This window comes from Emys orbicularis, chromosome 1 (genome assembly GCF_028017835.1).
Source record: "Emys orbicularis isolate rEmyOrb1 chromosome 1, rEmyOrb1.hap1, whole genome shotgun sequence".
NCBI lineage: Eukaryota > Metazoa > Chordata > Testudines > Emydidae > Emys > Emys orbicularis.
Genome location: NC_088683.1, coordinates 256,804,108 through 256,817,603, shown reverse-complemented (window position 1 = coordinate 256,817,603; position 13,496 = coordinate 256,804,108). Strand labels below are relative to the sequence as shown.

The 13,496-nt window shown below is 43.4% G+C and overlaps 1 protein-coding gene across 1 annotated transcript in view; it reads right to left on the bottom strand.

Moving 5' to 3' along the window:
- Positions 1 to 6,723: 6,723 nt before the first annotated feature.
- Positions 6,724 to 13,496, bottom strand: part of ADPRHL1 (ADP-ribosylhydrolase like 1) — a 33,492-nt gene continuing 26,719 nt past the window's right edge. Inside the window, exons 6-7 of the mRNA XM_065421265.1 lie at positions 8,527 to 8,659; positions 6,724 to 6,881 (exon numbers count right to left, since the gene is read on the bottom strand). Of these exons, the coding sequence (XP_065277337.1) occupies positions 6,724 to 6,881; positions 8,527 to 8,659 (291 nt within the window). The remainder of the gene's footprint in view (positions 6,882 to 8,526; positions 8,660 to 13,496) is intronic.

Here is a 13,496-nt window from a genome sequence, read left to right as displayed (position 1 = left end):
CTGTTGAGAAGTGCAAGGCACTACCCCAGGCTATGAGCTAGGCCAGGGAATGAGGTAATAGCATTCTGGAACTGGAACCTGGAACTCCCCCATGGCAGTGGGCAGCACTAATGCATACAGTAGAACGTCAGAGTCATGAACACCTCGGGAATGGAGGTTGTTCATAACTCTGAACAAAATGCCACGGTTGTTTTTTCAAAAGTTTATAACTGAACATTGACTTAATACAGTTTTGAAATTTTACTATGCAGAAGAAAAATGCTGCTTTCCCTTTATTTATTTTTTAGTAATTTATGTTTAACACAGTACTGTACTGTGTTTCTCTGTGTGTGTGTGTCTGCTGCTGCCTGATTGCATACTTTCAGTTCCAAATGAGGTGTGTGATTGACTGGTCAGTTCGTAACCCTGGTGTTTGTAACTCTGAGGTTCTATTGTACCAGGCTTCTCTTCCCGCCCCCCAAAAGCCATTTTTTAAAATTATGCTGCCATCTGCCTTAGGAGATCTAGATAAGCTATTTTCTGGATATTTTTGTCCTAACTACATGATTTTAAATGTCAGAATGGGCTGATCACATGTATGTCCAGGTGATCTAAGACCAGTTTCAAAAGATTTTGTTCATTTGCTTATTTTAAATGAACCCCACCCACTCAGCAATAATATATTTTCAAGAGGCAAGCAGGCAATTTACTTATTTATGCATAGTTGTTTGCAGTGGTGTTATAGCTATGTTGGTCCCAGGACAGGAACGACACAAGGTGGGTGAAGTAGTAGTTTTTATTGGATCAACTTGTGTTGGTGAGCTTTCGAGCTACACAGAGCTCTTCTTCAGGTCTGGGAAAGGTACTCAGAACGTTGCAGCTAAATACAAGGTGAAACAGATTGCTAAGCATAAGGAGTTAACACATTGCAAGAAACCATTCAAAATGAAGTGGGCAATTAACACCTCTGCAGTCATAGGACAAAGGTGAGTTAATAGTTTACAGATTGTTGTAATAAGACATATACTTCATGTGTCAGTATATTTATGCTTGTATCTGTAATTTTCACTCCATGCATCTGAAGAAGTGGGTTTTTTACCCATGAAAGCTTATGCCCAAATAAATCTGTTAGTCTTTACATTGCCACCAGACTCCTCGTTGTTTTTGTGGATACAGACTAACACAGCTACCCCTCTGAAACAAGATATATACTAGTATCTCTACTGTATCCATGATTTCTGGTGTCTATCAGAGTTATGAATTTAGGCTCCCAGGCTCGCCTCTTGAAGGTGTTGTGCCAGTTTCCTTTGAGGACGTAGACTGAGAGGTCAGATATGGAGTTATTATTTTATGACAAGAGTTCACTCATGGGTAATGTTTTTGTCTTTTATCATTTTTCTGTATGAGTTTATTTGAGAGTGTAGAGATTGTCTGGTTTCATCCCTATAGTGATTGCTAGGGCATTTGATGCACTAGATGAGGTATACCACATGTTGAATAGATACGTGTAGGACCCCTGGATCTTGAAAGGTTCCTATGGGGGATATTGAACATTGTAGCAGTGGAAATATGGCTACGGGTTTTGCATCTGTTCTGGCAGGGTGTGGTGCCGCTCTGAGTTGGTGTGTCCTGGTCTGTGGGAAGCTTGCTTCTGATGATGAGTTTGGCAAAGTTGGGGGGTTGTTTGAAGGCCAGAAAAGGGGGTTTGGTAAAGTTTTCTCTCAAGATGTGATCCCCATCAAGTTTGGGTTGTAATTGTTTGATGATACCTCATATGGCTTCCAGCGTGAGGTGATAGGTGACAGCTAGGGGTGCATGGTCAGTGGACTTTTTTTCTGTATTGAAGCAGGTTCTCTCGGGAAATTAGGATGACCCATTCCATGATGTGATCTAGTTCTCTGGTGGAGTATCCTTATATGGTGAAGGCGGTTTTATGTGTGTTAAAGTGTATATCTTGGACTTTCTCCTCAGAGCATATTCTGTGGTATTTGAGTGCCTGGCTGTAGAGACCAGATTTCTAGGTGTGTTTGGGGTGGTTGCTGGATCTGTGGTGGTAAGTGTGGTGATGTGAGGGTTTTTTGTATATAGTTGTGTGTAAGGTTTCTTGCAACATGAGTTAACTCCTTATGCTTAACTATCTGTTCCACCTGGTCTTTAGCTGTGACACACTGATTACCTTTCCCGGACCTGAAGAAGAGCTCTGTGTAAGCGCGAAAGCTTGTCTCTCTCACCAACAGAAGTTGGTCCAATAAAAGATATTACCTCCCCCACCTCGTCTCTCTTATTTATTCACAGGCACTTCTGTGACACTCATCTCTGTACTATCTGAGTACCAAAAGCCTGATACACTAGCAGGCAGAAATGCAATCTAATCCCAGTGACTGGGTTAGCCCAGTGAAAGCCTTCGTAGCAGACACTGTAATGTCACAGACCTGAGAACGGTCAGACCCTGTGCCTATGGGGGCAGAGGAGATGCGTTCAGCACCTGAGCAGGAAGAGCTGCTGGAGGTAGGCCGGGGAGAGGGAGCTCATACAAATATGTTTACTAACCCGATGAACAACCCCTGGATCCTGGCCCCTTCTTGCCTCTGTTCTGGGATTGTGGGGGTTTCTGGAGCCCTAGACCAGCAGTAGTGCCTATGCAGTCCTGCAGAGGGAGGGTAGTTTCCAACAAACATACACTTTAGAGGCTTGGGGAGCTCTCCTTTTTACCATCAGTAGGTGGGTGCTGGGCGTTGCCCTTCTTAGTGCTCTTCAGCCCATACTAAGCCATTCAGTCTCGCTGGCTAGCATGCAGTAGGAGCACCATGGTTTGCCAGCGCTGCAAGGGAAGGCTTGCATTAACAACAACAACAGTGTATCCAGGGGTTGTTAACAACAACAACACAGAACTTTCACGAAATATTCACAGTAGATTTTGTCAAAACCTTTTGTAAAAAGAAACAAACTAATTCTTGGCCCTCAACTACTTGGGTTTCCATTTAGGCATTATTATGCCAATGTATCTCAGAGAGGACTAGCCAAGCAGGGAGTGCAGAACAGGGGCAGTGCAGGTTCCCCCCATGCCGCCTTGCTGACATGGCAGGACTGCAGGGGTACAAATGGTTTCATTTTCTCGAAGAGGTGCTCAGCTTTTAAGAGGCCACGTAAATCTGCATTAGACAGAGTGAAACTGTCATCCTAACTAAAGAAGGCTTCTACTTAGCGCCTTTGCATGACAAGTATTTCCCACTACACTGTTCCATTCTTCACCCCCTACACAGTAGGCAGCCCTAGCCACCCTAGCCAGGGTCATCAAGTGAGGGCTACAATAGCTTCAGCCTGGGCAGCCAATCAGGACAAGTTGTTTTACTATGAGCTGCATGATTGGTCACCCCATTGACCCACATAAAACTCCCACTGCCTGGCTGAAGGTGGCTATAGGTGGGGGAGAGAGAACACTTGGCAGGAGCTATGCTGGTTCTCATGCCCACTTGCCCCTATTAGAAAGCTTTTCCTACCTGCTCACACAGCAATGTTCAGACAGACAGGCCTGGCCATATGGTTTGTAACGGCTACCTGTGATTTAAGTTCTGATAAATTAGGTTATTTGCATCCTATTTGCACTAGCCGGTTGTATTTTCTTTTCTCTATACTGGGTAATGTTAAGTTATTGTCTGGTCAGGAGTACTCAGTGAGTTGGCTCTTGTTTCAGCACCTTTTTCTTAGTGCTAGCAAGTTTTAATACATCGAGTGGAGAGAGGCTTCAATAGTAACGCTGGTTCAAAGTTTGTTGGGAAAGGTGGTTGGTGATTGGTTACTGGGAAATGAAGGTTACTCTGTACCACAAGATAAGCCCACTTATAGAAGTTTCCAGGAGTTGACTATCAGCAGCTCTAACTTGGGGTACGTCTTCACTTACATCCGGGTCCGGATGTAAGCAATCGGTTTTCTGAGTTCGATTTATCGCGTCTGGTTAAGACGCGATAAATCGATCCCGGATCGATCCCGGAAGTGCCCCGGATCGATCCCGGAAGTGCTCGCCTTCGACGCTGGTACTCCAGCTCGGCGAGCGGAGTACGCAGCATCGACGGGGGAGCCTTCCTGCCGCGTCTGGACCGCGGTAACTTCGGACTAAGGTACTTCGAATTCAGCTACGTTATTAACGTAGCTGAATTTGCGTACATTAGTCCGAAGTGGGGGGGTTAGTGTAGACCTGGCCTTAGTGTTAGTTGAATGTTGGTTTGAGTCAGACGGCCATGACAGGGGGGCAAAAAGGCTGTTTTAGTCTTGGGACCACACGTAGTATCTTGAGGTCACCTGGCTTTGCATGTAATTTGGTTCAAGGAATAGCCTACAGTAAGGGAAAGCAACAACAGTGTTCCTTTGCAGTAGTGGTTACTCTTATTCACGCTGATGTTTAAACCTTGTTACGTCTTTAATAAAGTGGTGGCCAATGGCCTATTTTCCCCTATAACTGTGGAAACAATGTTTTGTTAGTATTTGCCTACTTTATAGCTTCTGTCTATGTGAACCATCTTTGTAAAATTAGATTTGCTCTTCTGTCTCTGAAATTAAGTTTGGTCATGAATGTAAGGTAAGGTGAATAATGGGATAGCTTTGGTACAATCTAGAAGAACAATATTGACAATTGTTAACTAAGGGTACGTCTACACTTACCGGAGGGTCCGGCGGCAGGCAATCGATGTTCTGGGATCGATTTATCGCGTCTGGTTTAGACGCGATAAATCGATCCCGGATCAATCCCGGAAGTGCTCGCCGTCGACGCCGGTACTCCAGATCAGCGAGAGGAGTACGCGGCATCGACGGGGGAGCCTGCCTGCCGCGTCTGGACCCGCGGTAAGTTCGGACTAAGGTACTTCGAATTCAGCTACGTTATTAACGTAGCTGAATTTGGGTACCTTAGTCCGAAGTGGGGGCTTAGTGGGGACCAGGCCTTAAAAAACACAGCAACCATATGTTTAGTTCAACCTTTCAAAGTCTAATGATGAGGCATGCTGTCTTTGTGGAATGATGATTTCTTTTCCACTGGAGATTTTTTCCTGGGTAAAGGAAAAGTTAGATGCACAAGAGAAAATCGTACCTTATGAGAGCTACAGTCTTCTCTCTTCTTAATTGCGGAATTTATTATGGGGAATGCTAGAGGCATCATAAACTAGAAAGAACGTTTTCAGAAAGTCTTGATGTTTTCTTATATAAAGTCATACGTTACAAACAAATATACTTCTTTGTTTAAATGTTAACATATGCTCAAAATGAGAAAGCAGCACATAGCAAAGATGCAAAGAGAGAGCATGCTAAAACAAGAACTCAATGTTGTTCATTGTGTAGCCCACATTTTAATAAAGAGATTGGCATGTGGACCATCTCCCCTACTAATCACAATGACATGGATCACCTGCTCCCCTTTCTATCATATAACATCCCGATGGCAATTACTTATATGGAAAAGCAATAGGAAAGTATTTATGTATTTTTAGCTGCCTTTTTAAATGCAAGTCAGCAGGTGGAAATAGAGAGGAGAAAACAGGACCACGTGACCAGTCAGCTCTTTGTGGACCATTAGAATGTTCTCTGTGGACCATAGTTTAAGAATCTTTGTGCTAAAACGTGGAATCAATCATATGGGGCTAAATTCTGCTCTCAAGTACTCCAGAATTAATATTAGTATAATTCCACTAATGGGAGTTATTCCAGATTTATGCCAGTATTACAGATCAGAATATGATTCACTAAATTCTACTGTTAGTTTTATTCAGATCAGATACTAATTTTTAACTTAGCCATATAGTTAGTTGGTTTTCTGTTTTAAAAGCCAAAGTAACTGTTTTCTCTCCAGGCCTCTTTGTGAGGGAAATCTCAGTCACATGAAACACATCATAGCCTGGCTGGTGACGTACTACAACTCTTTAATGGCCTCAGCCAAAAATTCTGATACTGATACAGCAACATATAAGTACGATCTAAAAATGAAGAAATGATGCTTATGACGAGCATAAGATTAATTTATTTACAAATATTTCAGCCAGTTAACTTTTTTAAAGAGTTTTGAAGAGTCTAGAGTGAAAAAAACCATAATAATGCAGAAATGTTAAACACAATGATGCTTCGCTGTACCTTGGAAGTGTTGCTAGTGTTGGCCTTTCCTTTCTGGAAGCTTCTCACATAACAATACATATACACCATAGTGCTGACAAAGGGTTAACATTTCATTAATGAATAATCTGTGACACATTAGGGTTGCAAGTATTACAGAGACATTAGATGTGAGGAGGAGGAAAGAGGGAGGTGGAAGAATTGTCAAAAGTTTAAAATCTACAGAGAACTAAACATCCTCACAAAAGGATCATACTATTAGTTCGGCAAAAAAGCATTAGTTTTGAAAACTAATTATATATGTGTACAAGAGACTACTGATAATAGCGTTTAGGGGTGGCATTAGTAAGGTAGGCAGAATTTTGATAATAAGAGGGGTTTAGTTATTTATATATTTTTTATTTAAAATAATCTCACTGACCTGAATTGTACTTTAAGAGCAAGTTCGATACTCAAAGTCCCTGCATCTGTGAAAAACTGAACATTTATAGTGTCCAGTTACTCCTGAATGACTCAGCTAACCGCACTTATACACATAGCCTTTTAGAACTAAACCTCACCAGCCTAGAACAGTGTTATTATAATTAGTCAGTTATCTACAGTGTTTGACAGAGTCTTTATAGAAAGAGAAAAATGGCAGAAACTGCTTTACTTTTCCTCTGTGGATCGTCGGTAAAGAGACTCGCCCAAGTATTCTAGCCTCTCCCTCAGTTCAAGATCCTGGTACAAGCCTTTGGGAACCTTGTTCAGGCCATAAAGCAATCCATATAAGCAGCCGGCAATAGATCCAGTGGCTGCACTCTCACCTGTAAAATTAAACACAATTGTGTGCAGTTCTGTTGTCGTGAAAAATGCACTCTCCTTTGCAGATATATCACTACACAGAGAAGGAAGCTTTAAGCCACTACGGCAGAGATTTTTACTTATATGTGGTGTGCCAAAGAGACTCTCAGAACAGTAGCTCTAGGGAATTCACCAACCAACTGGAATGTCAAGCCTCCACCTTTGCCAGCAGTAACGGGTCATACTGCATAACGTACTCCTGGGGGAATTCTGCACCAACAAATTAAAAATTCTGCACACTATTTTAAAATTCTGCATATTTTATTTGATAAAATAATGCAAAATAATCATGCTGGTTTCAATTATTTTGGTAATTTATTTAAACTACAATACAATGGATGGAGAACGGGAGTGGGGAGCATTGGAGGAAATCTCAAAATCCCATCTGTCTAATAGTAATGTAGCTAGTATTGACCCTTTACTTCTAGTTTTGTCAACAAATATATGCAGCCATATGCTCAGTGTTACATCATAGGCAACTGAAGAGCAAGCAAGGGCTGGAGACTCAAACTCACAATTTATATTGGCTACTGACCATCTCCAGAAAGGTCAGCAGCAATCAGTTCATGGAGTACATTTTGATAGGAAATTTTAAAAATTTAGACAAGTTCTATTCTCTAAAGCACCATAAGCATTTATAAAGCCACACTGTCCTTTACAATAAGGCTCTCAGGGTGCAACAAACCATTGCAGTTAACCCAGGGCTAGAAAGGAAGAGTAGCTACAGAAGAAACCACTAGATTGCGAGATCTTTAGGGCAGGGAATATATCTTATTATTGTAATTAATAATTAAAAATCACATAATGGCTGTGTGTATGTATCCATAGTATCTTGTGTTGAGATCCCGTTAACTCTCACAAAGCTAAGTAGGGATGGGCTGGGTCAGCACCTTAGACAGGGAGTCTCCATGGAATGCCTAGGTTGATTGTTGATGGCATCCTGCTGGGCTGAATCTGCAGTGTTGGTGATTCCGCATGAGGGTAGGGGGCAGGGCACAGTGATGTTGAAGGAGCTATCTTTGGCATGAGATGCAACACAAAGATATTAACCACTTGTGTTCCTTTAAAGACCACATGGTGGTTTTTATAAGAGTAAGGATGTTAAACCAGTGTCCCAGACAAACTACTGCTCAAGTAATTACATACTACAGTACCTGCCTGAAAACTCCCTGCAGTTTTAATTGCATTCAGTATTCTTTTTCTTCCCCCATCTTATACACTTGTGTTGTTTTTCTGTGTGTGGTTCTATAGCAGCCGTCCCAGACAGAGGTTGCTGTATATAAGTGGTGATAAAGTGAACCGTATACATAGATATCCTTAATCTACTTCACAAGCATGTTGTGAGGCTTAATTCACCAATGTTTGTAAAGCACTTTCTGAGTCTTGAATGGCAGGTGCTATTGACATAATAACAACACTGATCGTGTGAAATTGATAAGGAATCAATAATAGGCAATATGGCAGATTTGACTTAGTCAGCAGATTTACTGCTGAGATGCCTTTTTCGTGACTTAAAGGTTGCATCGCATACAACAATGACCATTTTGCCATTTAAACTCTAGGGGATTCAAATACTTGACATTATAAAGGAACAACAGGATTACTCACCCCCATGGAACATTGCTCGATTGCAAAGTTCTGTCCAGTCACCACCACATCCTAAAAGAGCATCGTATGCAATCATGGGAGCATCATGGCCTCTTCTTCCACCTCGTCCTTCAGAACTCCACCTCCTGTAAGTCTAAAAGAATAGCTGTTGAGTTGGTCGCAAGGCATCGCAAGAGCTCACCACCTTTCACATGCAGAATGATATACTGTAAGACACTTTTACCCCAAGATGGCTGATAAGGACCTGCATTCAGGGGAAGCTCACTCCTATCTATTTGTGACATTTCGTATGGAGCAGTGGAGCGGTGCCTCTGATCTTCCCATTTACAAATGCAACCACAATATTAATTTGAGATGATATTTTTTCAAAGCCTCCTACCACTGACAAATTCCCTGGTTCCTCTGCTGAATAGTCCCCCCAGAAGCAGCCCTGCCTCTCAGAGACAGACAGAGGCTTTAATGCCAACAGTCATGTAGGCCAGAAGGAAACAAAATACTTGTAACTACTCTGCAGGCTGGATCAGGAGCAAAGGTCTCTAGGATTCAACTGAGCCAAGAATTTCAAGAAGCTCATCAAGTCAGAGTCTCATTTCACATCTTAAAAGTTCACACTCATAGAAATTAGAGGTGGAAAAGACTTATTAGGTTGTCTTGGTCTCCTCTCAGACAATGAGGAATTGTTCTCCATTCCCCCTACCACATATTCTCAAATGTTTTGTCCAGTCCAGTTTTAAATGTCTTTACTGTGTCCTCTTCCACATTTGTTCAAATGTCTCCACTTCTAGATATTTTATTTCAAATCATTCTTTCTCACCTTGTGCTGCCAGGCCTCCCTTCCTCTCAAAGACTGCTCAGAACAACAATATTGAAAATGATCTTCAAATACAAGAGGCAGAATATTTCCTCAGCAACAAAAACCCCTGGGCATTGTGCACTGGCCCATCAAACAGGCCCTAGAATAGGTGCATCCAGATTTTACCTTTTTTACCTGCCCCAATTTCCAAACCACATCCAAAGTGCATCTGTTATGCTTATACCAAAAACATTGTTTTGATTAAAGATTGGACCGCAAGCCAGTTTTTTATCCCCTTAACCTATAAAATACAATATAGCAATTTGAGTTGTACTTCCTTCAACTAGGACTGAATTTGGCCCTGAGCTTTATGGTGTCCCGAGGACTGTGTTGGAACTGCAAGCTATTGTGTTAAGAGCAGTGGGTGTGTGTTTGTCTGTCTGTCCCTAGTCCCACATGCAGACTAGTGGGCTCTGCAGCAAAGAATGGGAGCATTCAGCAGAGTCAGTGTGCAGACTGCCAGCTAGAGTAAGGTGAGATGAGCTGTACCTCTCTGCTTAGGGAGCAGCCAGTTTTGTTTCTCTCTGTTTTGGAGTTCTTGTGTGTTCTGAGAAATAAAGTAGTGTTACACGGCAGCCTTCCAGCTGGAGTATGATATATTTTATCTAACTTCTCTGTTTGTATGCTATGAAAAGAACTTTAATTTAAGCTTTATATATTTATATACGGTGCACCCACACATATACCAAAGGGGGAGGGGTCTCAGGCAGCCTCACTTTCTTCTTACTTTCATGTTTGCAAACAATAGGCAGAGCCCATCTGCTTCTGCTGTCATCTTACACAAATAGACTGTAAGGCCTTAGTTCTGCATCCCTTATTCATATGAAGTAGCATTGATTTACACATAAAGTCCCATTGGGATTACTTGCATCAGTGCTATTCTGGATCGGGCTGCAGACATATGTCTCAAGTATCCTTTACTTTGAAAGTTGTCACTCATTTTAGTCCTGACGATACCTCCAGATTTGGTGTCTCCTAGCTTTGTTGAAAATTGCAACAGAGGGTTCTGTGGCACCTTTAACACTAACAGAAGTATTGGAGCATAAGCTTTCGTGGGTGAATGCCCACTTCATCAGACGCAAGTAATGGAAATTTCCAGAGGCAGGTATAAATCAGTATGGAGATAACGAGGTTAGTTCAATCAGGGAGGGTGGGGTGCTCTGCTAGCAGTTGAGGTGTGAACACCAAGGGAGGAGAAACTGCTTCTGTAGTTGGATAGCCATTCACAGTCTTTGTTTAATCCTGATCTGATGGTGTCAAATTTGCAAATGAACTGGAGCTCAGCAGTTTCTCTTTGGAGTCTGGTCCTGAAGTTTTTTTGCTGTAAGATGGCTACCTTTACATCTGCTATTGTGTGGCCAGGGAGGTTGAAGTGTTCTCCTACAGGTGTTTGTATATTGCCATTCCTGATATCTGACTTGTGTCCATTTATCCTCTTGCGTAGTGACTATCCAGCAGAGGGGCATTGCTGGCATATGATGGCATATATAACATTGGTGGACATGCAGGTGAATGAGCCGGTGATGTTGTAGCTGATCTGGTTAGGTCCTATGATGGTGTTGCTGGTGTAGATATGTGGGCAGAGTTGGCATCGAGGTTTGTTGCATGGGTTGGGTTCCTGAGTTAGAGTTGTTATGGTGCGGTGCGTGGTTGCTGGTGAGAATATGCTTAAGGTTGGCGGGTTGTCTGTGGGCGAGGACTGGCCTGCCTCCCCAGGTCTGTGAAAGTGAGGGATCATTGTCCAGGATGGGTTGTAGATCACTGATGATGCGTTGGAGAGGTTTAAGCTGAGGACTGTAGGTGATGGCCAGTGGAGTTCTGTTGGTTTCTTTTTTGGGCCTGTCTTGTAGCAGGAGGCTTCTGGGTACACGTCTGGCTCTGTTGATTTGTTTCTTTATTTCCTTGTGTGGGTATCGTAGTTTTGAGAATGCTTGGTGAAGATCTTGTAGGTGTTGGTCTCTGTCTGAGGGGTTGGAGCAGATGCGGTTGTACCTCAGCGCTTGGCTGTAGACGATGGATCGTGTGGTGTGTCCGGGGTGGAAGCTGGAGGCATGAAGGTAGGTGTAGCAGTCGGTGGGTTTTCGGTATAGGTTGGTGTTAACGTGGCCATCGCTTATTTGTACTGTGGTGTCTAGGAAGTGGACCTCCCGTGTAGATTGGTCCAGGCTGAGGTTGATGGTGGGGTGGAAGCTGTTGAAATCATGGTGGAATTCTTCCAGGGTCTCCTTCCCATGGATCCAGATGATGAAGATGTCATCAATGTAGCGTAGGTAAAGAAGGGGCGTGAGTGGACGAGAGCTGAGGAAGCGTTGTTCCAGGTCAGCCATAAAGATGTTGGCATATTGTGGGGCCATGCGGGTGCCCATAGCGGTGCCACTGGTCTGGAGGTATATATTGTCACCAAATTTGAAATAATTGTGCGTGAGGATAAAGTCACAGAGCTCAGCAACAAGTTGTGCTGTGTCATCATCAGGGATACTGTTCCTGACAGCTTGTATTCCATCTGTGTGTGGGATGTTTGTGTAGAGAGCCTCTACATCCATGGTGACTAGGATGGTGTTTTCTGGGAGGTCACCAATGCATTGTAGTTTTCTCAGGAAATCTGTGGTGTCACGGAGATAGCTGGGAGTGCTGGTGGCGTAGGGTCTGAGTAGGGAGTCCACATATCCAGACAGTCCTTCAGTGAGAGTGCCAATGCCCGAGATGGTGGGGCGTCCAGGATTTCCAGGTTTGTGGATCTTGGGTAGTAGATAGAATAACCCCGGTCGGGGCTCTAAGGGTATGTTGATTTGTTCCTTTGTTAGTGTATGGAGTGTCCTGAGTAGATGGTGCAGTTTCTTAGTGTATTCCTCAGTGGGAGCTGAGGAAAGTGGCCTGTAGAATTTGGTATTGGAGAGTTGTCTGGCAGCCTCCTTCTGGTAGTCAGACCTGTTCATGATGACAACAGCACCTCCTTTATCAGCCTCTTTGATTATAATGTCAGGGTTGTTTCTGAGGCTGTGGATGGCATTGCGTTCTGTACGACTTAGGTTATGAGGCAGGCGATGTTGTTTTTCCACAATTTCTCCCTGTGCACGTCGGCGGAAGCATTCTATGTATAGGTCCAGACTGTCATTTCACCCTCATACCAAATGGACTGAAGGTGAAAAATCCATTGCTATCTACATACTGCACAGACCACAGTGAGAGATTATGCCGTACACTATCAAAGAAACTGAGGAACCACCTGATCAGCATCCTATACAGCAAACAGAAAAACATCAAGAAAGAGCTCTCCAACCTGGAGACTTTCATAAATAACCAACCCTCCACACAAATGGACTTTACTAAAATAAGACAGGAGATCTACATTACACACTTCACCTCTCTACAAAGGAAAAAGGACCGTAAGCTGTCTAAAATCCTACCTGCCACATGGGGCCACAACAGGGGTACCCCTAACTCACCCAGCAATATCGTCAATTTATCCAGCTACACACTCAACCCAGCAGAAGAGTCTGTCCTATCTCGGGGGACTCTCTTTTTGCCCCAGCACCCCCACAAACATGATACAGTTCTGCAGTGATCTGGAAGCCTACTTTCGCCGCCTCCGACTCAAAGAATACTTTCAAGATAACACTGAACAGCTCACTGATACACAGATACCCTCCCACCAACAACACAGGAAGAAGAACTCCACATGGACTCCTCCTGAGGGTCGAAATGACAGTCTGGACCTATACATAGAATGCTTCCACCGAAAACCCACCGACTGCTACACCTACCTTCATGCCTCCAGCTTCCACCCCGGACACACCACACGATCCATCGTCTACAGCCAAGCGCTGAGGTACAACCGCATCTGCTCCAACCCCTCAGACAGAGACCAACACCTACAAGATCTTCACCAAGCATTCTCAAAACTACGATACCCACACAAGGAAATAAAGAAACAAATCAACAGAGCCAGACGTGTACCCAGAAGCCTCCTGCTACAAGACAGGCCCAAAAAAGAAACCAACAGAACTCCACTGGCCATCACCTACAGTCCTCAGCTTAAACCTCTCCAACGCATCATCAGTGATCTACAACCCATCCTGGACAATGATCCCTCACTTTCACAGACCTGGGGAGGCAG